General features: G+C 43.5%; 1 protein-coding gene across 1 annotated transcript in view; it reads left to right on the top strand.

Moving 5' to 3' along the window:
* Positions 1 to 27,520, top strand: part of GABRB3 (gamma-aminobutyric acid type A receptor subunit beta3) — a 1,175,948-nt gene that overhangs the window by 418,008 nt on the left and 730,420 nt on the right. Inside the window, exon 2 of the mRNA XM_086934180.1 lies at positions 16,688 to 16,735. Within this exon, the coding sequence (XP_086790306.1) occupies positions 16,688 to 16,735 (48 nt within the window). The remainder of the gene's footprint in view (positions 1 to 16,687; positions 16,736 to 27,520) is intronic.

Raw genomic sequence — 27,520 nt, 5'->3', positions numbered from 1 at the left:
TTCTCCATCTCACTCTCCCTCAGCATCTTTCTTTCTTTCACAATTCCTATATCTTTTGTTGTCTTCTCCCCTCTCTCCTTTTCCATTGTGTTCCACTCTTTTGTCACCACCCTCCTACTGTCTCTTTTCTAGTTGCCTCCCACTCACCACAAACACATGTAGTCTCAATGATAATCTATACTCTAGGGGCTCACGTTGCGTGCCAAGATGCACAGTATTTGTTTGTGTCCCAATGATCATGCAAACTCTCTGTATATGTGAAAAACTATTTTTATATTAAAAAAAATAATATCTAGCATAGGTTTGTTTTACTTATCATAACCGGGCTGTATTAGGCCATGTTAAGACACATTATACCATTGCATTATATTAACAAGTTCACGTTCTAACTCTTGCTTTCAGTAATGATAACTTACACATTTCAATAAATCTCAAAAACTGAGAACTGAAGAAGCCTAGTTTCCTTAATGAAATTGGCTGAGCTTTTATCTTAGGATTCTCCCTTTCCTGCAACTTGACCTTCCTAGACTGGAGCGTCCACACATGTGCCAAAAAGCTTCTCAACCACCATTATGTGCAAGACAGCTACATAAGGGCAGTAAAATGGATGAATATGTTAACACTTGCCTCAGTGATTTGCAAAATCTAAGGGTAATGAGATTGAAACCTACCAAGGGAGGCTCAGTCGTCCATTCTTCCATGATTAGTCAACTGAGTACCGTAAATTGGGTAACAGCAACACGTGCTTAGAAAGCGCATAAGTGCAGTCTGAAATGCTATAAGTCCTTTTTGGGTTCCAGAGTAGCAAGCTACTCGCTGAAAAGCGATTCCACGCTTCGTCAGGGGTAGTACGAGCTATATGAAAACAAGTTACTTACCTGTAACTACAGTTATCCAGTATTGGTATCTTTCATAGATTCACATGCCTGAATCATTCCCCGTCGTCGAGGCGGGAGTCCCACGGTAAATTATATATATATAGCAGTGCCTAAAACCATTAGTAGTAGGCTAAGAAAGGATATAGGCCCAACTAGGCCCAAAACTTAGCAGCCTATCTACCTCATTATGTAAAAAGAACTGAAAATGTAGCCTCAGCCAATCAGCTAACCTCACCCTCTAGAACCTTCCCAGCCCAGGCAGTTCTCCTCAGATTTTCCCAGCACAAGTGAGAAGTAGTATCCTATATAAGAACTGCCTAGCCGGGGAGGAGGGTGGGTGCATGTGAATCTATGAAAGATACCAATACTGGATAACTGTAGTTACAGGTAAGTAACTTGTTTTCTTATCCAGTATTGGGGTATCTTTCATAGATTCACATGCCTGAATCAGAGTAGCAAGCAGTAACAACCATAACTGTCGGTAGAGGAAGGTGGGAGACAATCCAAACCATATATCCCCACACAACCTGGAAGGTACTAGAGCAATAACATATCTCAATACATATGCAAAATCATGACAACACCTTCATATAACATGTATCTATATATAGAACATTAAAACAGTATATTAGTAAACATGTAGCAATAGAAAAGAAAAACCATAAAAGGCTGACCTCAGTGAAGAAGATGCTGCAACACTGCTTCTCCCACTGACGTATCTCCATGTAGTACCGGCTGCAGGCAATAGTGCTTCGTAAAAGTATGCACACTTTTCCATGTAGCAGCACGGCAGATGTTTTCCAGGGACACCCCTGCAAATAGGGCTGTAGACGCTGACATCATCCTGGTGGAATGCGCCTTAACCGTTCTTGTCAGGGGCTTGTTCGCTTTCTCATGACAGAAGACGATGACAGAGGAAAGCCATCTGGCTATAGTTGCCTTCGTCACTGCCTGACCACGTGTAGCTTGTCCATAAGCCACAAACAGTTGGGTAGATTTGCGTAAATCTTTTGTCTTTTGTAAATAGAATTTGAGGCATCTTTGGACATCCAAGGAATGCAGCATCCTTTCAGCTGGAGTCTTGGGGTCTGGAAAGAAAGTCTTGAGTTTCACCGGTTGGTTGATGTGAAACTGGGTCGGAACTTTGGGAATAAACTTAGGATGAGTTCTAAGTGTCACACAATCTTTTGAAAAATGTAGGAAAGGTTCTGATATAGTGAACGCTTGTATCTCACTTACTCTCCGGGTTGAAGTGAGGGCTAACAGAATAGCCACTTTCCAAGTCAAGAATTTAAGTTCCGATTTATGAATTGGTTCAAAAGGCCTTTTCAGCAACTGAGATAACACAATATTGAGATCCCACTCAGGAGGAGGAGGCCGCACTGGAGGGAAAACTCGAAATAATCCTTTAAGGAACTGTTTAATTAAAGAAGAAGAGCACAAAGATGGTTTGTTGTAACTCTTCCTGAATCTGGATATGGCAGCAAGGTGAACTTTGATAGAAGAAAAAGCGAGACCTGATCTGGCTAGAGACAGCAGATAAGGCAGAATCTTCTCTGGAGGAGCCTGTAGTGGATGGACGTCATGCTCTCCGCACCATAAACAGAATCTCTTCCATTTGAAGCGATAGGTTCTGATGGTAGACTGTGCACGAGCCTGAGATAGAACAGCTCTACAGTCTGGAGAAATCTCTAGGTCCTTAAACTCTAAGAAATCAGGAGCCAGGCGTGCAAGTGTAGCGACTGAGGATCTGGATGAAGTATTTGTCCTTCCTCCCTTGTCAGCATTGAAAGTGTCGGCTTGAGGCGCAGTGGAGGTTGATGGGAGAGTATCAGAAGCTCCTGGAACCAATACTGCCTCGGCCAGCGAGGAGCAATTAGGATTAGAGAGCAACGCTCTCTCTTCATTTTCTGTAGAACCTTTGGGATGAGAGGAATCGGCGGGAAGGCATATGCAAAGATTCCGGTCCACCTCATCAACAGGGCATTTCCTCTCGATCCTTGCTGATGGAACCTGCTGGCAAAGTATATGCATTTGCTGTTCTGCTGCGTGGCAAACAGGTCCAGCGTTGGTGTGCCCCAGAGCTGGAAAATTGTTTCCACTTGGCGTTGTTCGAGTTCCCACTCGTGACATCCTGTGAACGATCTGCTGAGATCGTCGGCCAGAGAATTCTGAATTCCCTGAACATGTTCCGCTCTGAGGGAAATTTTGTGGTGGAGTAACCATTCCCACATTTCCTGCGCTTGAAGAGACAGGGCCAGAGATTTTGTGCCCCCTTGCTTGTTTACGTAAAACATGCTGGTGGTGTTGTCCGTGCGCACCAGTACTGCAGAGCCTGCAATTCTTGGCAGGAAGGCTCGCAAGGACAGGAAAATTGCCCTCAACTCGAGGCAGTTGATGTGTTTGTGCTTGTACTGATGGGACCACCGTCCCTGCACCTGAAGGTCCTGGAGATGACCTCCCCAACCCTCCATGGAGGCATCTGTCGTTAGAGTAAATTCCGGTAGAGTCTGAAGAAAAGTGAGCCCCGGAGACAAATTGTTCTTTGCCGCCCACCACAGAAGAGCTTGTTTTATCTTGGGCGTGACCTTGATACGGTCCTCGAAAGATCCGTCTATCTGCCGCCATTGTCGATGCAATTCCTCCTGGAGAGGCCTCATTCTGAGTCGAGCCAGTGGAACTAGATGGAGTGCGGAGGAACACATCCCTAGCAGGGAAACAAACTGTCGGACCGAAAGAGACTTTTTTGACCGTATTTGACTTGCCAGCCTTGTGATCTTGTCCTGACGAATTTGGGTTAAGGAAGCCTTGCACTGAGAAGTGTCTAGTACTGCTCCCAGGAACGTCAGAATTTGTCTGGGTTGAAGTTGAGATTTTTTGGCGTTGAGGGTCAAACCCAGATTCGAGAACATTGACAGAGCACTCTTGACCGATTGCCTTGTCGAAGTCCTCGTCGGACTCTTTATTAACCAATCGTCGAGGTACGGGAATACTTGGATTCCCTGTGACCTCAACGCAGCTGCAACTGGGACTAGAGTCTTGGTAAAGATTCTTGGTGCAGACTTTAGGCCGAAAGGGAGCACCTTGAATTGAAAATGGACACCAGCCACTGTGAATCTCAGATACTTGCGGTGATTTGGATGAATTGGAATGTGGAAGTAGGCGTCTTCCATATCCAGGGAAGCCATGAAATCTCCCTCCATGAGGCAATTGAGGACATCCGTGAGTGTCACCATGCGGAAACTCTGCTTTTTCAGATATGTGTTTAAGTTTCGTAGATCCAGAATTGGACGCCACTCTCCTGAAACCTTTTCCACAAGGAAGAAGCGAGAATAAAACCCCTGATTTTTCTGGGATGTTGGGACTTTCTCTATCGCATTTTTGTGCAGCATTTTCATGGCTTCCATGTATAACAAATGAAGACGAGGAGGGGAGGGACCCCTGGGCGGTAATGTTGGAGGTTTCTGCAAGAACTCCAGAGTGTGTCCGTGTTTGACTATGTCCAGAACCCACTGATCTGAAGTTATCTTCCGCCACTGTTGATAAAAGGCGGAAATCTTGGCGCCCACAGGGAGGGAGGGAAGGGAGGATGGTGTCCGGCAAAACTCACTGGCGTTTATTTGAATCACGTCCCTGGTAGTTAGAACGTCGTTTCCCTCCTTGACGAGAGAAACCCGCTGACGATGACTGCCGATAGGACTGTTGGTAGTACGGTTTATTTTGAGGTTGATACTGACGGTTTTGCTGATTTTGATAATGTCCTCTTGATGAAAAACCACGGCCTCTTGCTCCTCTGAAAAAACCTCGCTTATACTGTAGTGCACCAAGCGATTTGGCCGTATCAGTATCCGTTTTTATCGCAAGCAATGCTTCATCTATGTGCTTGCCAAACAATAACTCGCCATTATAGGCCATGTCCAGTATTTTGGTCTGGACCTCAGGTCTGAAAGAAGTCGCCTTGAGCCATCCTTGCCGTCTGAGAACTGCCGCTCCGGCCAATTGTCTAAAGGCTGTATTAGATACGTCGAGGGCGCAATCGATAATTTCAGAAGCTGCCCGCTCGCCTTCCAAGACAACCTTCCTGACCTCTTCAACACGGTCATCGGGAACCAAATTGATGAACTCCGACAGATCTGACCACATTTGTCTGTCGTACCGTGCTAAAATTGCCAAAGAATTAGCAATCTTGACAGTAGCAGCGGCATTAGCCGAGAACTTTTTTCCAATTGCATCCAATCTCCTGCCCTCTTTGTCTGGAGGCGTTGAAAGAGGTGCAACCGGATTTTTGGATCGTTGTTGAGCCGCTTGTGAAATCACTGAGTCAGGACGCGGATGACCAATCAAACATGAAGGAGTGTCCGGTGGTGCTCGGTACTTCTTGTCGACTCTTGGAAGAACCGCCGGGATGGAAGCTGGCGTCTTCATAATATCAATCCCTTCTTTCCAGATATAATCAATGATAGGGATAGATCTGGACACCCTTCTATACCCTTCTTTGAAATCATGAAGAAAACAGTCGGTTTGTTCAACCGAAACTGTGATTGCAAATCGAGCAGCTGCCCGGTGCATGATGTTATGAAAACCTCCTATGTCTTCTGGCGGAGAATCTGAAGGTTTTGGCAGATTAGGAGAGGGCATAGGAATGACGTAATCATTCCATGGTTCCGTAGGCGTGGAATCCGGAAGTTCCCCATCCTCTCTTTCATCCTCATCTGGAGATGAGATGTCAACATCCTGACCTCCAGTCCCGGGGTCAACATCCTGCCTTGGAGAATGTGAAGGATGTGGCGGTGGATTTACTGGCATGTCCTCTGGCACAGTATTTGGAGTAGGCAGAGTTGGTGGAAACCTCTGACGATAATCGGCCAGCATGGCCTGCAAATCCTGTACTAGAACAGACGGAAGATGAGTCGTGTCTTCTGTGTGTTGTTGCTCCTGATGATAAGGAGTAGCTAAATTTTCCTGATAGCAATGAACCTCATCATCATCCTCATCCTCTTGATATTTTATGTGCAACTGGGAAGGGTGATGGGCCACTCCAAAAGGATCATCATCATCATCCTCATCCTCTTCATTATCCGAATCTGCTTCCACGTAATTTTCCAAGATATGCGAAGGCAAGAGGGGAGACAAATGAGAGTAACTCTGTCTCTGAAAAGATTTCATCTGAAAATGGGTATACTGCACCCTAACCGGAGATGTGGGCAACAAATGCGTAGACGGCACATTCAAAGATGCCAGCGCTGCTGTCGATGGCAAAAGTGAAACCGATGTGTGAGTTGCCGATATTGTCGTCGACGGTATCGTCACAGGTATTGTAATCATGGATGAAGACTTCTTGGAAGGCGTCCTAGTAGACGGATCCGTCGAAGGACTCCTCGTCGTCGAGCTAGTCGTCGACGGAGCTGAAATCTTCGTCGACGTGTTTGTCGTCGACGGGCCTGTCGTCGACGGGGTCTTCGTCGACGAGCCTTTCGTCGACGGGCGCTTCGTCGACGGGCCCTCCGTCGACGGGCCCTCCGTCGACGGGGCCTTCGTCGACGGGGTCTTCGTCGACGGGGTCTTCGTCGACGGGATCTTCGTCGACTGGGTCTTCGTCGACGGGATAGTGGAAGTCTTCGTCGACGGAGGAGCCGTCGACGAGAGCGTCGACGGAAGCGATGACGAGCGCTTCAAAGATGGTGATTTGGTCGTCGACGGTAGACTCGTCGACGACGCGCTTTTCTTTGACGATCTTGTCTCAGAAGAAGAGGCCATGACGGACATCACAGGAGAAGTAATTGCTGAGGTGGTAACAGTATTTGAAGAAGTAGAAGACGTAGAATAGGTGGTAACAGTGAGAGAAGACACTAAAGTGACAGCTTTAGTGCGGACTGTACTCACAGTGGAAGACTCTGTTGACGCAGCACTCCTTGTGGATTCAGAGGGTTTATGAGAGAACTTAGATTTTTTCAATCTCTCAGGGGAACACCTCTCTTTGGAACTGGCTCTCTTACTTGAAGTAGAGGCTCTGTCCTCGTCATCTCTGACAGACGACTTCAGCCACAAAAGAACTCTCGCCTCTCTATCCCTTTTGGTCTTAGGAGGGAAGGTTCGACATATCCTGCAATCCTTCACAACATGTGAAGGATGCAAACAATAAATACAGTCCGAGTGCTCGTCGTCCACGTGAACTCTCTTCTTGAAGCATGAAGCACAGGCCTTGAATAAAGCCTTCTTTTCCGACATCTTGAAAGAATTGAAGAAATTTCTGAAGAAAACTGAGTAGGCACTAGGGAGACTCCCTTACACACGAAGTGCGGTGAAAATCTGAGGAGAACTGCCTGGGCTGGGAAGGTTCTAGAGGGTGAGGTTAGCTGATTGGCTGAGGCTACATTTTCAGTTCTTTTTACATAATGAGGTAGATAGGCTGCTAAGTTTTGGGCCTAGTTGGGCCTATATCCTTTCTTAGCCTACTACTAATGGTTTTAGGCACTGCTATATATATATAATTTACCGTGGGACTCCCGCCTCGACGACGGGGAATGATTCAGGCATGTGAATCTATGAAAGATACCCCAATACTGGATAACAATGCAATTACAGTTACAATGACAATAAAACCAAATTATTTTTATAACAAAGTTTAATAACAAGATGTCTGTTCCGTATCGATGAACATGGGTGTCAGCCTCTCTGGAAAATGTTTGGGCACCAGCACTCATTGTTTATATTTTTTCTTTTACAAATTAAGTGCTAACTGTACGGGAGGGTGAGAGTAGCCTTTGTTTGCAGAGCTCATTCCAGGTGAAGCCAGCTCCCAGAGGTATTGCTTTGACTCATTTCTGACACACAGATTTAAAGAACACTCTTGCTGTCAGAACGAAAAGGGCAAATGTTAGTACACATATGTTCTTTCATGTCTGCAGCTGTAAAGGTTATGTGGCAAGAAGAGGAGCCTGAATCTGCAGTAGGGAGGACTTGATTCCTTAAGCTATTTGATGCATCTTCCTCTATTGAGAAGTATGGGGAGTGTCAATTTCTATGAGATTGTCATGAGTTGCCAAACGGGCTGCACATTTCCGCATTCAGAGTAATTTTCATCGCTAATGCTAAACTGCAGATCTCTTCATCGAACAGTCTTAGAAACCAGTTCCTTTGCCTCCTTCAGAGCATACACTTTGCAAACGTTCCCTTGTTGTTAGTACTTTCGCTGAGATGAGGAAAAGAATAGTTAATATGGAGAGTTAGTTCTCTGCATACACAAGGGAAGTAGGGAAGAGGTAGTGTAGCATGGATATGAAAGTAGCTGCAAATAAAAATATAAGGACTAGGCATGTGTTGAAGGATGGTGTAGGCTGTACAGAAACAGTATATTATTTGAAAGTTTGAGTGGACTTGGCTCTGTAGATTGGACAGGAAGTTGTTAATTGCTGCAGTAGTACAAAAATAGGAAGAAAAAAACCTATGGATAAGAACTACCAATGGAAATCAAAAAAGCAAAAAACAATAGAGAAGAACAAAGCAGAACAATACTAGATCAACAACCATCATTACAATTTTAATGTACTGTGGAAAACAAACTGTCAGTATCTACAAAATGTCACAACAAAGCATGTAACAGTTACTGTCCCACAGTCTTAGGAGACATTCAACACCACCTAATGAAAGAAGGACGCTAAAGCCAGTATCCGAGTGTGTCAACAAATCTCTGAACTCACTGACATCCTCTGATAACTAAGGGCCTTATGTACTAAGAATGTATTTCATTAAAGTGCACACAATTTGTGCATCGACTTCTACTGAATGCAGTGCTATTTAGTGAACTAAAATATGTACTTATAGGTCAGTTCACAAAATACCAAATTGAAGTCAGTAGTAAGTCGACCTACCTCATGAAAATAATGAAGTAGGTAGCAAATTGCGACCCACAACAAGTCTCTGCAATCACAGGAATGGTGGGCTGCTTATGTCAGCACGCCACCATGCCTGTGATTACTTTTAAATAAGCATTTTAATGGCTGCTTGTTTTCCTTAAATAAAAAATGGCATGTGTTTAAAAAAATGAAAAATGTCTCAAACTTTGTTTAGGAGTAGGCAATGGTTTCATGGGAGACTGCCTACTCCAAAACATGTTTTTGACAATATTCACAATGTGTAAGCAGTCCTGTGGGGACCCCTTTACATTTATCAATGGGTTACCACCTCCTTTGAGGTGTTAGTACCCCGTCAGTGGTTTGCATACACAACTGTAGTCACAAACCATTGATACATATCTTAACCAATAACAAATTGGAAGAGACACCCTAAACATGCCTATTCCAAATTGTGAGTTGGAATGCACTTGGAGAACTATTTTGAGATTCGGTAAGAAGTTACCAAATCACAAATTGGGTTTTGTATAGACCCAAATGGTATTTTGCTAGTTGGAAAGACTCAGGGGCATATTATCACATCTAACATGGGCTTCGATTGGAATTCATAGAGCATATTATCAAGGTCATTATCGCCGCTTTATCTGCAGTTTCCTGCCGATAAAAGCGGCGATAATGTATCGCCTGTCCTTGATAATATGCCCCTCAATTTTTGTGAATCAGATCAATTGTGACCGCAAAATAGCTTTGCACATAAAGTCACAAGTTTTTAGAACAACGCGAGGGTAAGAGTTAAGAGTTCAGAGAAATGCAGGACTAAAATTCAAGAAAGAGGAAACACAGCAAAGGTGGCAGAATACAGGAAAAGGAATTAATGAAGCTCGGACTGGATTCTAAGAAGCAGTAGACAAATTAAAAGCAACATAAGTAACAACATAGTGATTAAGGAAAAGAAGGAGTGAATACTAAGTAACTGGGAACAGCAAATTTACCTGAATATGGAAACAACTGGCCGATTAAAGCTAACAAACTAACTGTGTTTCCAAGTCATAGATAAAAAACGGAGAAAGACAAAAAAGCAACTGAATAACTGGTTGAAAGTATGGAGGTATGAAATACAGCACAAGGCATAAGGCATAAAATCAAGCTGTAAGGAAAAGGCTATAAATCTGGATAGGTACTCAGAAAGAGAAGTAGAGATAGAACCAAACAGAACTCAAGAATAGAAAGTGATATAACATCCATGAATAAAAAGTGATGTAGCATCCATGAATAGAAGGTGATATCTAAGTAAAGCTATGCTATTTGTACCTTTTTAGACACGGTCTGTTTCCTGCTCCAATTTCAATGAACTGAGCTCTATATGTTCTTTTTATCAAAAAGTAATCTTCACCTATATAAAAATGAATATTAGTGATGCATGCCGTCTTCTTGATAGACTATTTGGATTTTTATAGAATGTGTAACCAAGCTCACAAGTATCCAGTAACATTCCCTTGGCTGTTTGTTAACTTCCAGACCAATTAGAACAATAATAAATCCTCTAAGTTTATGGAATTATCTTGATGATTCTCCAGCAAGGACTAATTATGTGACCTATCAATTCAGTGCCAGCAGAACAACCTTTTTGATTTTACCTAGTCAACAAATAATTCGATAAGCAAAGATTTGAACACAATGATGTTATACTGTCACTAAGTAACTCATATTTTGCACATGAGATGCATGGATGATTCACTGTTGAACACACACTCCATTGTCTAGAGCTAAGCTTCGATCCCAAGAATTCATTTACCACCAACATTATGGCCTAAAACACTATTTTAACAACACTGAAAAAAATGGAAATTTGACTACACTGCTATACTACGTCATGAGCACTACTGAAATCCTTGCCATGATATCACACAACTAGTGGGCAACTAACATTTTGTGCATTCTTACATTGATCCCAAATGCTGGGATGATTTTAATGAGAATATTTCTACACCAAAGTGCATGACATAGTCTCTGATATGTTTTTAAACAAGCAAGATTACAATGAAGCTCTGACTACATATAAACAGAACACTATGAAACCTTTTACTACCCTCTGTTTATAAGGACATGCCCAAAACTGTAATGCTAATATTAGTCTATCAAAAGGAAATCTGGCTTACAGTTTGTTGTATATACTACCCATACAAGAGGGGAGATAGGTCACATTGTTTTAGTCCACAGATTTCCTGCATGCCACAAAAAAATATGAAGAGTCAGGATCTATTGTTAATACTTCCCTTAAAACCTATGTTGGATTAATGTATATTCAAAGACTACAAACTGATCCAGTGTGTCTTTACACTTCTCAAGATACATTATGGCAGGTGTATCTTACTACACCCTAAGCAATTCCTTCACTGGCTTTGAATTTGGAGTTCAGGGGAGAATGAACATTAGTTTCCTCAGGTGTTGGAAGGTGAGTCTGAGAACAAAGCTGCAGTCCCAGCTGATAGCCAAAGGCACTATACATCCAACACATTGACTAAAACCCGTTAAAGTAGTTGTACTAGGGGACCCAGTGGATATCCAAAAATGGTGACAATCACTTGATGAGACTTGAGCACTACATGTATCAAGAGCTCTCAAGCATATTGGATTTTCAGGTGGTTGGGCATTATTTTTCTCTAGCTGAAGTTGCTCAGGGGAATGCATCTGTCTGCTCAAGCATAGTGCATCCTTGTAAATAATATGTTAGACATGGAGTTGGTTCTTGTCTAACTAGGTACATTCAGAGTGTATTCCAGGGGCAAATTATACAATTTGAACCTTCATATGAAGGGAAAGTGTAGTAAATATGTGAAGCATGTATTAGAGTGGGTTTTTGTAGAAGACACAGAACTATCACTCCAGAGCGATATAAACCTGAGATGGAATGAAAAGCTGAAGCTTCTAAACTGGTGGGATGAATCAAGGTGGATGAATTTCTGGATGTAAGAGGTCTTAGCTAAGCAGACCTCAGCGAGATATCAATCAATCAATCAATCAGGAGTTTGTTAAAGCGCAACTACTCACCCGTAAGGGTCTCAAGGCGCTATATGAAGGATAAACATTACCCCTGGTGGTCTGAAGAGAGGCAACACCCAAAGAGAACAGTAAAGTATCTTGGTTATTCTAGGTTTATGGGGAGAAAAACCTCCTTTAAGTTGAGTCTAATGGTCCAGAATCTGGGAGTAATATAAAGTTAGAGGTGTCTCAGTCTCATAAATGATTTCGTCTTTACTAGCTTACAAAATTCCTCCATATGTTCCTCAATGCCTGAGAAAGGAGATATGACTGCAAGCCATTTTACTATCCCTACATGGGGAATAAAACTAAGGGGTCATGAAAGTCTTATCTAATATGCCAAATGTGAGGCACATCTGGTGGAATGGCAAAAGCGCCCTTGGTGGAGTGACGTTTAAGGACATTGGCAGAGGCCACTCCTCACAATGGTGCACTAAGACCACCTCTTTAAACAAGTTTACGAAGTAAGGAAAGCGAGGGTGGGGGGGTCGCTCGTTTGGCCTTTTGGCGGCCAAACTCTGGAATTCCCTCCCAGCGAGCATCCGAGTCATCCCTAATCTCTTGACGTTTCGGAAGTCCCTAAAAACATGGCTGTTTCCCACCATCTGATGTTGGACGCTTGTGAGTTTCCCTGTTTCTCTTTGGTTTCTGGTTGCGCTGGGACGCCTCGTCGCTGAGGCAGCCATGCGCATTATAAATCCTGTATAAATAAATAAATAATTGTAAGATGTAAAATTAGCTATTTGAAGGATGTGCTTCTCAGGAGCCTTACTATCACAGTTAAAGACATGGCCCTGATTGGCATTTTTGCATGTGTGCTGTACCACTTAAGCGGTTGTATTCGACAAGGGACCATTTTCTTGCCATAAGGCATGGGTGGTGGGGTATCTACAAGAAATGGACCTCTTTCCACCCCAAAATAATGAATGTTATGTGAAGTTCCTCAAGGCCGTGATAGGGATGTTGCTAACCCAAAAATGCAAAGAAGATCCAGTGTAACCAATTTCTCCCATACCTCCTATTTGTCAATAATGAGTTGCCACCAAAGGGAAAGGTGTTCAGTCCCTTTGAACTCTAATTTGGGCAACCCCTGAATGCTCCCAACAGTCTTCTGAGAATAGTGGGAAAAGTACCCCCGAACACATCATGCATGATGTGGTGGTGTACGTGGAGGTCTAAGTCCTCAGACAACCCATTATTTGAGAAAGAAGATTTTGGAAATCAGTCAGCCGGTTGATCATACAGTGGTATTATCAGACAACTATATATTGCCAAGACTGTAAACCTGTTAATTCCAGAACCTTTCTGAATGAATTATCTTTCATTGGCTATGTTTGAGATGTGAACTCCCTTAAACCATACAAACCCCCACTGACATGATACTCCTCCAAAACATATAAAAAGATGAACAGGAGGAAGATGACCACCCTTCTCAAACTTTAATAAGAAGAAGAAACGGAAGGGCTTGACCCCTTGGCACAGAGCAGACTCATTTGACTTAGGAAAATGTGTAAAGTACTTAGCAGAAACAATCAGCTAAAAAGTCAAAACATAACACTGTAAAACTCCACAATTGATTTACAAAAATAGAGAAAAATTAATTGAAGTAAATTTACACCAAAACAGCAGGAATCCAATACGGGGAACCAGAGATAGGATTTTTTAAACATTTAAGGCAAAAAAACACCATTCCAAAGTAAAGCACCAATCAGTACGTCATGCATGCAGTTAGAACTTAGACACTGTTTCAGGCCAAGCACAGATAGGATACACCAAGCTGTTGCATATCAGTCAAAGATTTTTCCTTCGGACTTAGAGGTCAATTACGATCCTGTTCAGAAGGGCTCAGAATCGGATTCGGGTTTACCTAATCCGATATGGAGCCCTTGTTTCGGACTGAATTGTACCCAGTTCTGAATGAGCGATTATGATGCCCCGAAACTATTTGGGCTGACTGAATTGTTCCTGAAAGGCCTTTGTACAGGTCGAGCCTTTCGGAGCTGATTCATACAGCTCTATGGACACCGTTTCTGAGCGAGCGATTACGTTGACAGATCGGACAGCCGTTACAAATTGGTTTGCCCGGAAATAAACAGCTGTCGGAATTGGTCTTGTAGCAGGCCCCACTTCACCCGGGGCCTTCCGAACGGGTACCCATGGGTCCCCCTTTCAGACCATGCACAGTGTGGCATGCACATGAGGTGCCTGCCACAGGGTGCACGATTTTCCCCAGCCACCCCTTTTTTCAATGGGAGCCAGTGTTCTACTTCGAAACACAGGCTCCCAATGAAGTCAATGGGAGTCTGACAGAATTGTATCCGGAAGCATCCGGATGCATCCAAATCGCTCGGTCGGACTCCCGCGATCCGATCTTCCAGAAAGCATTCCAGAACCAATTCAGTCGGAATGGTTTCCGGACGAGATCATAATCGGCCCCTTAGTCTTTGAAACTTTGAAATGGAAGTCAAAATCGTCCAGCAACGTAAGGTTTCAGGTTATATACACCCAAGTCCTCTAGAAACCCGATAGGAATTTATTGGTTTTGACAGGAAAAGCTCAGGTCAGGAAACATTCTAATTTTGCTACCGTTGAAGATCTTGCATTAAGTGGATACTTTTCACGTCTTTGCAGAGTCAAGATTTTAATCTTCAGGCTTGTCATTTTTATGGAGTTCAAAATCCTCTATTCGGGCTAAACTGGAGAGTTATTTCAAAATCAGGCACCTTTCCTGTGAGATCCTGCTGTCACTCCGGAGGTCTTGGAAGTAAAAAAGTTCTAAATTCCAACTTTTCAGAATTTTTGGAGCAGCTCCACTCATCCAAATCTAAGGCTTTCAGGACCTCAGGGACAGCACTTAGGGACCAGGGTGCAATCCAGCAGAGGCCTCAAGCAGGGTACAGACCGGGTATTGGTGCTACAAGTTGGGCATGTCAGGGAAAAGGCCTCTTGCAGTTTGGTGTGTCCGTATAGCCATAGAGGAGGTCAGCCAACTCACCTTCGGAGTCCACTTACTAGTCCTGGGTGTAAGTGGGAGCAGGTCCAGCTCTTTAAGTGGCAGCACAGATCTCAAACAGCACGTCCAGCCCACTTCAGTTCTTTCTCATGGCGAGAGAGTGTTTTGATGAGCTGAAGGTGAGGTGCAAGCTTTGTAGGTTTTACTATCCCGTGGGTGGGGTGAGTCCTGAACACTCCATAACCAATGAGAAAAGAGTTCTCAAGGACGACCCTTCCCACTTTTGCAGAACATCCTTTTTGTCTCAGTGCAAACTCTTCAACAGTGCACTATTCTGAGGCAAAGTGACTATGTTAGAGTTTTTCTGCACCTAAAGGAACCTTATGTGCCAGTCATGGCTGTATTTAGGAAAATGAGGCGTCCCCTCCTCCTAAACTCCTCTCCTACTGGGATGGTGCCAAACAGGCTACATAGGGCATATACAACCCCTGCTCTTTCACTCAACTATGAACAGGCAGGCTTCACCCTAGTCCCTTTTAAGTTCCTGGACCCTCTCCTGCTGTCTTTTTTTAGCTGAACTTTGTTGCATTCCTCCCATTTCTTCCTATGAGAAGGCCATGGATATTGTTCCGGCAAAGGGAGCAGTTTTCACACTGCAGTAATGGGAGGCACTGGCAGGGCCATCTCTCAGCAGACTCATGCTAACTAGCCCACTGGATGCTCAAGCAAGTAGAGTGTAACTTTTAAAAGTCACTTTTCCTAAATGTTTACTAAAAAGCTAACCTTTACCAATGAACTGGATTTTCTGCAAATTTTAAAACTAGTGGTTTAATCTCTATGCATCTTATCCCACTCCAAAGTTAGCGGGCTTATGACTTTTTTCTGAATGCCAGTTTTTCTTCATAAGATAGGCACAGCCCCTCACAGTGAAAATCGCTTTTGGGTGCTATTTAATGTAGGTTCAGGCCAACATTAAATTCTTGCATGTAGCACGTTTAAATACTAAGCACCCTTCCTTGTGGGCTACAAGGCCTACCTAAGGATGTCTTATCAATATTTGGCAGTAGTGGTCTTTCCTGTCAAAAAGAGTTATTTTAAATGTTTTGTCTGCAGGTTTTACAGCTGCAGGAGTCAGGCTACATAGGTATGCCCGAAGCCTTGCTTCCTGTGCCAGCCTAATGGATAACACGACATGTGCTGCAGTTCATAGGTCACTTTGAACTTTTCCATGCCATTGGTGTATTTCCTGAACTATATACTATGGCCTTACTGGAAAGTGCACTATGCCAATTGGGAGCTAGACAATTTTACCATCTTTAGGGGGACAGAGTACATACGCTGGAGACTCCACAGCAGTGCCCTAGTGTACAGGGTTCAAACATCTGCAGCATCAGTCCGAAATAGAAATGATCTTGCAAAAAGAGACCCTTTCTCACAAGTGTTTAATTTTTCTGATCGATAGTGGTTTATGTGAGAAGGAGAGAAAGTTATTGGGCGAGCTCCATTGATGTGCACACAATAAAAACCCAAAGGATGAAAACGTTGCAGTGAGCAGTCAGCTAATTGTTTTGATTGGAGTTCTTCAACAAGGAGCTTGCACCTATCTTTCTACCCACGAGTAACTCCTCTATGTGTAGCCCAGCCTAGTAAATGAAAAGGTTTCATTTGGGTGAATTATGTATGTTTCCATTATTGTGTCCATAATTTGTGTTAGTAGCTCCAGCAATTTTTATTGAACATAAGTAGCTTTTATTATAGAAAAGGCTAGCGATCATGGTTTAGAAAAGTATTGATGAAACTGAGTGAAAATAATCAAAGATGTTGTAGTATAGGATGCCTTATTAAAAAAAAGAAATCAGGAACCACATTATTGTTCACCAGCGACCTCTTTAATTATTCTGAGCAACAATATTATCTAGTCAATATTTATCACTAATCAAAATTATTTTTTTAAATTTCAGGAATGCCATTGAAGAGAATAAAAGGCTGTATGCTCTGTACGACACAAGGTGAGCATATTCCAAAGCAGTGCACTCTTGAAATGTTCTTTCAAAAGCACACCTTGTTTTGCCTCAGGACTCAAATGCCGTTTGTGGATCAGCTGTTGAAAAGAGAATACATGTTTAGGCCTGTGGATGTTAAAATACATCTCTTGTGGTTATTAAAGTTCCTCTGGTGCTTGCTCTTGCTCCCTCATGATGCGCCGGGAACCCTTCTGTACATCAAGGCAGACAACGTGGCGCTCTTAATGGTTTTAGGTATCTGTGGCATGCAATATTGGTGATTCGCAATTATCCATTGTAGAAATGAAAACCTTTTTAGGGGTTCACTGATACACCTGGTCCTTGACCAACAAAGAAGAGATTGGCATGGAAGCTGTAATATTAAAAAAATGCATTTATTAACCTCAAATGAGGGAGACTGCATCACACAGTACCCTCAGGCCACTGTATGAGACAGTCTAAGGAGTACAGCGAAATGGGATATTATATAGGCATTTGTTGCATAGTCAGCATAAAACCAAGGGGAGTTCCTGGCACATACAAGCATGGTTATTGACTAATATGGGTATACAAAATTTGCTTGTGGGAGGGGAGACTAAACTGCTTACATCAGTAAGAATAGCCTGACAGTTCTACACTAGGAGCAGGTGCATTCTGGCAGCTGCAGGTCTTTCTCAGCATGTGCAAGGCCCTGGAAGAGGGAGAAAGCACATGGTGAGCACATGGATAACTAAAATGGCTGCCAAGTACAAAATGGCTTTTAGCTCATGCTAACAGCAATTCCTGCAATCTTTAACAGACGGTCCTTTTAGCATGAGCTAAAGACATCCCGATGATCTAGAAGGAACATAGAAAATATTTTGCACATTTATTCTCATAAATTCATCAATATTCTGATCCATTGCTAGGTGGGCATTTCTAATTCTAAATATTAGAAGGTATAGACAGAAGCACAAAGGGAACAGAGCATTGGGTCATAATTAATATACAGATAGCAGGAGAGAGTAATGACTATTATTACAAACAGAACTATCAATATTTTTCAAAACCTAAGCAGAAAGCAAATCCCAAAACCATCCAGTTCAATTCTATGTCTCAGGGCTTCTATGTATTTCAGTGACCATCAATTTCAATTTCAGAATAGCCAACAGCACATATCTAATAAAAACATTTTCAATAGAGTTTTCTAGTGTCAAGTCAAGTCAAATATAGCTTTATTTGATTGTTAAAAGCTATCATAAAAGCATACATAATTATCAGAATGTCACATTTCAATTCATTTGACAAAATTACCATCTCGTTAAAAAATAACAAAAAACGTGTATACAAAGCAATTCATTGGTGGCAAAATTCCATTAAAGACATCCTTACTAAAATTAAAATACACTACATAATCATAGTTTTTCTGCAATATATCACTCTTTTCAAAAACACTATGATTGTTGCAACACATCGTTCATTATCCATGTATTGGATACTTAACATGGCCAGACGACATTAGCGCAGGCCCATCTGTCTCAATAGAGGCAGTAAAAAAAAAAAACCTAAGGAATCTATAAAATTTACAAAATAAAAGGACGTGCATGGTACTTTGGGTCGACACATCGTCACAGGGACAGGGCTGTAAATTATGCAACCAGTCATTTACAGTTGGAAAGCTAACCAGTCTATGGAAGATTCCAAATCTAAAACAAGATAATAAAAATCTATCATAATTGCCAGGAACATGAACCAAATAGGGTTGAATATTAAAAGTAGTTAATAACAGTTGATGTTGCAGGACAGTTGGTTTTAGAACCTCTGTTGTTATTTGTATGGCATCCAAGAAAGACAAACCCTCCTTCCTCAAATCTTTTCTTGAAATGGCTGAGATAGTGATGGGATTTAGGAAGTACTCCGGCTTTCCAATATCCGTGAGAAACTTAGACACATAGCTCAGCCATGGAATCCTCATTACTCCTTCCAATTTTAGGATATCTGATACAATATCCCTATTCAGCTTGGTTTCTTCTTTAGTCCACAGCCTGTGCCATAAAAGCACAGGCTCAAGCTTGATCAGATCAGATATGAATTGAAGTCCTAATTCTGCGTGGCAGTTATAGTTAGGAGTACTCTTAGGAACTGCGAGGATATATTTCAGAAAAGAGTTTTCAGCTACCTGGATGGGGTTAGGGTCAGCAAAACCCCATATCCCACTCCCATAGGTAGCTCCAGATACACATTTGGCTTGATAGATCTTAATTAGCTCAATTGGCGGTTTTGTACTTAATTTTTGGGAAACATTCGACAGGGCAGCAGTAGAACGAACCATCGCAAGTTTTTTAGCTGCTACTGCCTGACCCCAAGACTCATTCTGAGTAAATAATATGCCTAGGTAAGAAAATTGCTTGGTAGCCTCAAGCTTCTGTCCTGCAATAAAAATGACCCGTTTGGTCTTACAATCCTTGCCACAGCGCATGATGAATGTTTTCAACGTATTTACCCTTAGCCCCAGATCTTTCATGAAAAGGGCAAAACTATCCACTACGCGCTGAAGTCCCACTTGAATACGAGACAAACACAGCATCGTCTGCATACAAAAGAGCCGAGATTGATCGGCCAGCTGCGTTTGGGGAATCTAAACTGTTACTACACAGGGCTTCCTCCAAGCAATTTATATACAGATTAAAACGGAATGGAGCCAGAACACATCCCTGCCTGACTCCACTCCTGATTGGGATTTTGTCCGTGCATTCCCCCTTCAGGCCATAACGGAAGCGAGCTGACGCATCACTATAAAAGCGTTTAAGAAAATAAATAATATTTTCATCAACCCCGAGTTGTCCTAGCAAAATCCACAATTTGGAATGAACCACACAATCAAATACGGCTGAGAGGTCAACAAAGGCCAGGAACAAGTTCCCCTTCTTTGCCCTTGTGTACTTCCCGACCAACATTAGAAGATTTAAGCCCTGCTCGACTGTTCCTAGACCAGAACGAAAACCATATTGTAAGTCAGATAAAACAGAGTTGTCATCGGCCCAGACTAGAAGACTGTCCAAGATTATCCGCCCAGCCAATAGACTTTTCCAGTGTTCTTTTCATGAGGGCTAGAGTATCAATCAATATACTTTAGGAGGAGGTCAAAGAAGAATTTATCAAACTGCTCCCAAAACGTTTCTCTTGCAGAATAAATATTATTCCTAATGCAAATATTAAAGAGAATCTAAGTATCATTACAAAAACTATTTTTGCTGCAGGGGACCAGGAGGACCAAACGGGACCATGGGAATAAGGATGAGGAGTCGCAAAGGGCTGCTCCTCCTCAAAAATGGGACGACCAAAGGGGTACATTGCTAACAAAAATAAGTCCTTGGAAATTAAAGCCGCTGTACAACCAGCCAGAGGGGAGTCTTCTCCTTGCGTCCATTTGAGCCTCACAGGCTCTTGTTGTTCCCACGATGGAGGTGCACAACTTGCAACTCAGAAAAACAATCATGGCCCAGTTTGAGAAGAAAAAAATCTTTCTTTCAGGATAGGGCACTCACCTTCCTGGGCAAATACCCTCAACGATCCTGTCAAGTGCCTCATGCAGTGCACCAGTTTTCTTCACTTTAATAGAACAGGCACCTGTACCTTAAACTCAAGTCCTTCCCTAACTCCTGTATTGCTCTGCTGGCGCACTGCTCTTTTGTTGAGGCCAAAGATTGTACCCAGTGTGCCCAGGTATCTCTTGATCAACAAACAAAGGTGCAAACTTTCGTTCACTTTGGGACCAGGATTCAGGGGTGTGATGCTGAAGTACCCGAAGCAACCCTTATTTCTAAGCATGGGCGCAAAATCCGTTCCGCTCGCGGATTTTGCGGATTTTCGGCAAATTCGCAATCTGCGAACTCCCGCGAATTTGCCGAAAATCCGCGAATCCGCGAGTGGAACGGATCCGGGGGGCAAAAGTTCAAGCTTCAAGCTTGTAACTATTTTAGAATGGCACCGGCAAGCTGCCAGCGCCATTCTAAAATAGTTACTAAGTTAGCTTCAACAGGAAGCACTAATTTGAAGCAGGTGCTTGAGTTTAACTGAATTCGAGCACCAGCTTTATTTTATCTATTAGTGCTTCCTGATGAAGCTAACTTAGTAACTATTTTAGAATGGCGCTGGCAGCTTGCTGGCGCCATTCTAAAATTAAACAGGAGTGTGGCAGAGGGCAGAAGGGCACAACGACGAGTGTAGCAGAGGGCAAAAGGGCACAAAAACGAGTGGGGCAGAGGGCAGAATGGCACAAAAACAAGTGGGGCAGAGGGCAGAAGGGCACAAAAACGAGTGGGGCAGAGGGCAGAATGGCACAAAAACGAGTGGGGCAGAGGGTAGAAGGGCACAACAATGAGCTGTCTCGCAAAAAAAAACAGCGAACACGCAAAGCGCCCCACGAACACGCAAAGCGCCCCGCGAACATGCAAATCGCCCCGCGAACACGTCAAAAAAGAAAAATCCGCAAATTCGCAAAAATTTGCGAATTTTGCGGATTGCGAATTCACAAATCCGCAAATTCACAAATTGCGAATTCGCAAAATTCGCCCATGCTTACTTATTTCAAAGGGGGTCACCTCAAGCAAAAGCCTCCTTGCCGTTCTTGTCGGTGTGTGACTCTCAGCTGGGCATCAAAAACTGGATGCACAAAGGATCAATTTTCCATTCTGATTTGTGACCCCGTCTTTCACCCAAGACAGTAGCAGGGGTACACACTTCACATTCCAGTGCTTCCAGCCTTCTACCTTCACTGAGGTCCTAGTTGCCAGCAACGCCTGTGCTGGTTACCTTTACCTTGGCTTCAAGCTGGACTGGTGCTGACTCCCCTGGCTGGATCTGATGTCCGGGCCCCTCTGGCAATGGTTGTAAGGCAGCAAATATCTATTGGTGGACAGAGCAAAAAGGTCTTTAGACAAGGCACATAAATAATCTATCAACAGAGAGGATATTCTATTTCAGAAAAACTTCTTTTAGTCTTGACGCGCCACATATATTAGCAGGACACACCAAGAATCACTTCATCTATCTGAGAATAAAAAAACTCCCTAGACCCATTGACAAGTATAAAAGGAACTCTTTGGTGAACTGACAAGAGTAATATGTTACATTATTTAATCTGTTACTCCCAATCCCAAGCAGCCAAGGAAGTCTGCGTTCATTTACTAAATTGTAAGGAAAAAATAAAAACAATACAGACATACTCCAAATCCTTGCATTTGTGTATTTCTATAGTATTCATCTGAAGACCCTCAAGAAAAAAAGGAAATGTTCTACACTTTTACTAATAGAGCTTTCGTTACTTGTACAGGACTGCAGACACTTCTAAAATGACTTTTCTTAATAAAAATACCTACATTTTACACTTAGGGTCATGCTTTCATGTTATGTTACAATGTTTTTGTATAGCGCAAATCACCACTGGTCTCTAAGCGCTTTCACAGATAAAGTACATAACCTACTGCAGCCCAAAAACGCCTTCCACCATCGAACCCAGTTAGGGTATTGATGTTATCTTTATAAACAGGTAGGCCTTTAAGTTCTTTCTAAAAGAAAGTAGCACTGAGTCCCCCTGCAACGTAGCAGGTAGTTTGTTCCAAATTTGCGGAAGGAGTACCGACAAAGCTCGGCCGCCCTTGGATTTGAGCTTAAATCTAGTTTGAATCAGTTTGCAGGCTTTGCCAGAGCACAGAGCTCTGCCCGGAGTGTATTTCCTCAAGCGCTTTTTGATGTAATTAGGGGCCTTTCCATAGATGGCTTTGTGGGCCATACAAAGACATTTGTACTGCACTCTAAGTTTGATAGGCAACCAATGCAGCTTCAAAAGAAGGGGGGTCGCATGAGTTCTCCTCGGCAGGGAATAGATCAACCTGGCCGCATCATTCTGCACAACCTGCAGTTTCCTCAGGAGTTTCTGCGGGAGGCCTAAATACAAAGCATTGCCATAGTCTAGCCGCGAGATAACCGTAGCGGACACTATGGATTGCAGTGTAGGGACAGACAAAATGGGTACCAGCTTCCGGAGTTGTCTAAGCAGACCAACACAAGAACCCACCACCGCCGAGACTTGGAGGGCCATAGATAGGTCTGCGTCAATTTTCAGCCCTAGGCTTTTGACCAGTCTTCCTGGGGTTGGCATTGCCCCTAATTCTGAAGGCCAAAACAGCTCACACCAAGGGGCTTTCTTGATTAGTGATAACCAGCACCTCCGTTTTCTCGGTGTTAACTTTCAGAAGGTTGTTGGTCATCCAACTAACAGTTAATCTAAGCAAGTTCTTTACAGATTCCTGTGCCTCCCTAGTATTCTCCAGATGGACAAGCAGCTGGGTATCATCGGCATAGTTAAAGACTTGGCAATTCCTATGCGTTAGCTCCTCCACCAGAGGTTGAAGGTAGATGTTGAACAACAGGGGGGACAGTGCAGACCCCTGGGAAATACCCCAGGTCACAGCACTAGCCTCGGATAGTTGGTTTCCCATTTGCACTCTTTGGGTACGGCCAGTAAGGAAAGATTTGAGCCACTTGAGTGCTTGCCCTGTTATTCCTAATTTCATGATACGGTCCAGCAGAATGGTATGGCTGACCGTATCAAACGCTGCTGACAGATCCGATAGAATCAGGGCACATGGCTGTTTATTGTACGCCCTGATTCTCAGATCGTCAGCAACCATGGCCATAACCAGTTCCGTGCTATGCTGTGGTCAGAAGCCTGCCTGCCTTGGATGTAATAGACCATGTTCATCCAGGTAGCCAGCCAGCGTATTCAGGACTTGCTTTTCCAGGATCTTTCCCATGAATGGAAGTTGAGAAATAGGCCTATAGTTCTTTAGATCCTTAATATCCGCTCCCACTTTCTTCAGGAGGGGGATGACCCTGACTTCCTTCAAATCCGCTGGAAGGTAACCTCACTCTAGTGACTCATTTAGTAGATTCAGCAGCTGTTTTTTTAGTCCAGGCAATGCCATTTGGAATATTCTCGGGGGCACGGGTCCATACTGGATCCTGATTTAATTTGGCAAGTAATCGCTGACAACCTCTCTTCATCCAAACATGGGATGCTATTCAAATTCCAGGCCAACCTCTGGGAATTCGGGGGGACTAAGGGAATAGAATCAGCTGAAGATTTTTTGATATCCATAATGATATCTTGTAGTTTCTGGAGAAAAAACCTCTGGAAGGTGTCACAGTCGGGCGATCATTTGCTGGGGCTTTACCCTCCAACTGTATTAATTCCCTAAGAATAGCAAATATCTCCCTTTGCTTATTCCCTGAACGGCCAATTCTGTCCTTGTAGAAGGCTGCCTTCCTCAGCAGTAAATCAGCCTTGTATTTCGACAGAAATGCCTTATAAGTTTCAAACTCTGCCTGGCTGTAATTGAGTCTTCACCTTCTCTCAGCTTGCCGGAGAACTTGTTTTTTTTCTCTTAGCGAGACATCAAACCACAGGGCTTCCTTCCCCTTTGCTCTGGTCCTCTCTGTTCGCTCAGGGACAAGAGTGTCCAAGGCAACTCGGATCCAGGCCATAAGGGCTACGATGTATGAGTCTAGATTTCCCTCGCTCCTCTCTGAGGGCGGATTAGAGAGAAGCATGGAAATCAAAGACTCAGCTTCCACCTTCTTCCAGGCTCGAACCTTTCTCCAGAGCGGATCAGACGCTACCGGTGAAGGGTCGCACGGGACCCAACACTTAATCAAGGAGTGGTCTGAACATATGCATGGGCTGACGTCAATTATCTCAGCCTGGGGCATAGAGGACCAGACCAGGTCCAAAGTGTGGCCCTTCACATGCGTGGGGCCAGCCACTAGTTGTCGCAAATTAAGCAAGGTTAAATTAGTATCGAACCCTGCCGCTATGGGGTCTCTGGGTAGCTTATCCCAATGATAATTGAAGTCCCCTACCACCAAAAGAGACTTACATCTTGATCCCAGATCAGTTAAGAACTCCAAAAAGGCTTCATTAAAGTCTGGGGAGCTCGTTGGTGGACGGTACACTACTACCAGCATAATACATGAGGATTTCAATGAAATTTTTATGCCCAATAACTCCGCGCTATCACAGTTTTCAGCGACAACCTGTGTCACCCTGAGGGTTTTTTAAAATAATATTGCAACCCCCCCTCTACCCTCCTCGGGGCGGTTATACCACATTGCATCGTATTCTAATGGCAGTGAAGCCAGAACATCAGGGGTAGATGAAGCCCCCAGCCAGGTCTCAGTCAGGGCAAGAATGTCAATGTCGCCATCCAAAAGGAGGGAAAACACTTCCAGATGGGGTTTTTGCAAGGATTGAGTATTTAACATAGCAATTTTTAGCCCCTGGGTCATGTAAGCATATGACAGCGTCTTGGGCAAAGTGGGTTTGCACCCTCCCCACAGGAGAGACTCTTCCTGTAGCCTTGCAGATGTAATCCCGTCTAGCAATTCGTTCCCGGTTCTTAGGGCCAGGAGGGTATCATCCGAATAAATATAGGATTGAGAAGGGGGCCTGGCCCCTAGGCCCGTCCTGGCGTGGACGGGCGCAGACGGGCTTGCCTCTGGCGCGCGTGCGCTGCGCGCTTGCATTCGGATCCTTAAATCGTAATTGGCAGGCAGTCCTCAAACACTAGTGCGCTACCCAAGATGGCATCTTGGGAGCGTCTCTGAGCCCCTAGTCCCCCACTCAAGATGGCGGTCGGGAGCCGAGGCAGAGCGAATCTCACCCAAATGGTTAGTGATGAGTTTCAATGTTTTTAAAGTGCAGGCAATGCGGAACAGATCGAAAAAGGAACAGTGTCAACAATTCACAGCCCGCTATATCGGGTGAGCCCCCAAGAAAATAACTTCAAAATAACATGAATAACACAAGTCCCTTTGTAACCCTTAATTCCATTTTTAAAACAGACTAGTACTCAGGCGGGGATTAAAAGTCACGGGCAGCGATTCTAAGTGCAGCAGCATGACAACCAATTCTATGTCATGTTATAGGCGCAGCGGGAAAATCTAAAACTGCTAATTTAACAGGGATTCTTATTATATAAATACCTAAAAAACTTCAACATAGTGGGCATATACATTTCTCCAGCAGAACATGTTGTGACAAAACAAAGTCCTATTAAACAATATTTTCCTTCAAAAATATTTGCATAGGATCACATGGGCATCTTTCCTGACATTATGAACCTTGTGCATTCTATTTTTCATGATCTGGACTATACAACATCATTTTCAAAGAAAAAGACCCTATTCACCAGCACTAATAAGGGCTGTCAGCTTATTTACACAGATTAACTAATAAAAGACTAGCAATGCCCTTGCAAAACTGCATGTAGCATGAGAATAACATATAGTTCCCCTTAAAGGTCAAATAAGTGAACAGTAATCTAAACTACTCATCCTTTCATAATGCCATCAGACAGGATGGGCAGTAACATGAAATATTTTTAGGTCTCGCGACCTATCAATGCGCGCAAGCGCATTGAGCGGAGCGAGAATTCATGTCTCGAAAATCCTCGTGAAACCAAGGGCTTCTTGCGCTGCGGTTTTGTTTGAGTCACGTGAATCACGTGACCAAACAAGCAAGCGCATTCCCAGCCGCACAGCACATCAAAGGGCTTCTCCTCCCCTAATCATTCATGGCCGGCCGCAGGCCGGCCGTACTTTCAGTTTGCCGGCATTATCAGGTAGGTGTTGTTTTTTTCACTTTGTCTCCGTGCGTGCTTTTTCGTTCTAACCTTCTCTAATTTCTCTCTTTCTTTGCAACATCGTATATATCTTCTGTCTAACCTTCTCTAATCTCTAGCTGTCTTTGATTCTATCTACAATCTCTCTGTGTCTACCTCTTCCCTCCCCTCTTGTCTTTCTCTCTAGTCTCTACTCCACCCACCCCTCCCACCCCACCTGGCACCACCACCTCCTCCCCTAATTTAATCATGGCTGGCCGGCCGTACTTTCAGTTTCCCGGCCGGCCGCTCTTAGTCTTAACGCTTGTTTGTTTCTGTTGTTGTTGCTTCATGGCCGGCCGCAGGCCGGCCGTACTTTCAGTTTCCCAAGCCCGCCCCCATCCGGCTTCCCTTATTAGCGACAGGCAAGACCACATTAAAAGTTTATGCGCTCAACTGCCTTGAGAAAATAAAAAGTTACAGTAAGAGACACGCTTTTATACCTTACTGTCACCTTCTACGTATAGAAATGTACTTTTTAAAGTAATGTGCGATACAATACGGTGCTACTAAAACAGGAAATAAACGCTGTGATCACAGTTACGACGGAAGTATTTCACAATTAGCAGGGAGAAGAGTACGGACAGGGCACAGCTATCACGTTTTCTCTTGTAGTGGTGTTGGCAGCCCCGCCCCCTCCCTTGTGAGGCAGTGTATTAGAGCCAATGATCACTCAGGCAGGATGTGGCCAAGGTAACATTAATGAGAGCTCGGGCTTCAGGCAAAGATCACCGGGCCAAATAATCTCCTGACCACACACGTGGAGCATAATTAAAACAATGCAACATGCCTGGCCTGTTTCCTTTAACACTCAATAACACTATCCACTTACCCTCAGCCATCTGGTCACATAAGGAAAGAGGCTGTTGTCAAATTAGAGCGAATCAAGTTTTTTAATTCTCAACGAGGGTTCAACAATCCCCTTCAGAGCGAGTTTTAGATTTCTTATTAGTCGAGAATCTATGAATCCTAGACATAAATTTACGATTTCAATACAGTTCTACCATTTAGGCTATTAAGAAAATGTACAGTAATCACCGCATAAATCATTAGAGGCTGTATATTTCCATCAATCCACTAAACATACTCC

The sequence above is a fragment of the Lissotriton vulgaris genome, chromosome 8 (assembly GCF_964263255.1).
Source record: "Lissotriton vulgaris chromosome 8, aLisVul1.2, whole genome shotgun sequence".
NCBI lineage: Eukaryota > Metazoa > Chordata > Amphibia > Caudata > Salamandridae > Lissotriton > Lissotriton vulgaris.
Note: the sequence above shows the minus strand (reverse complement) of the source record. Positions and strands in the feature narration are given on the sequence as shown.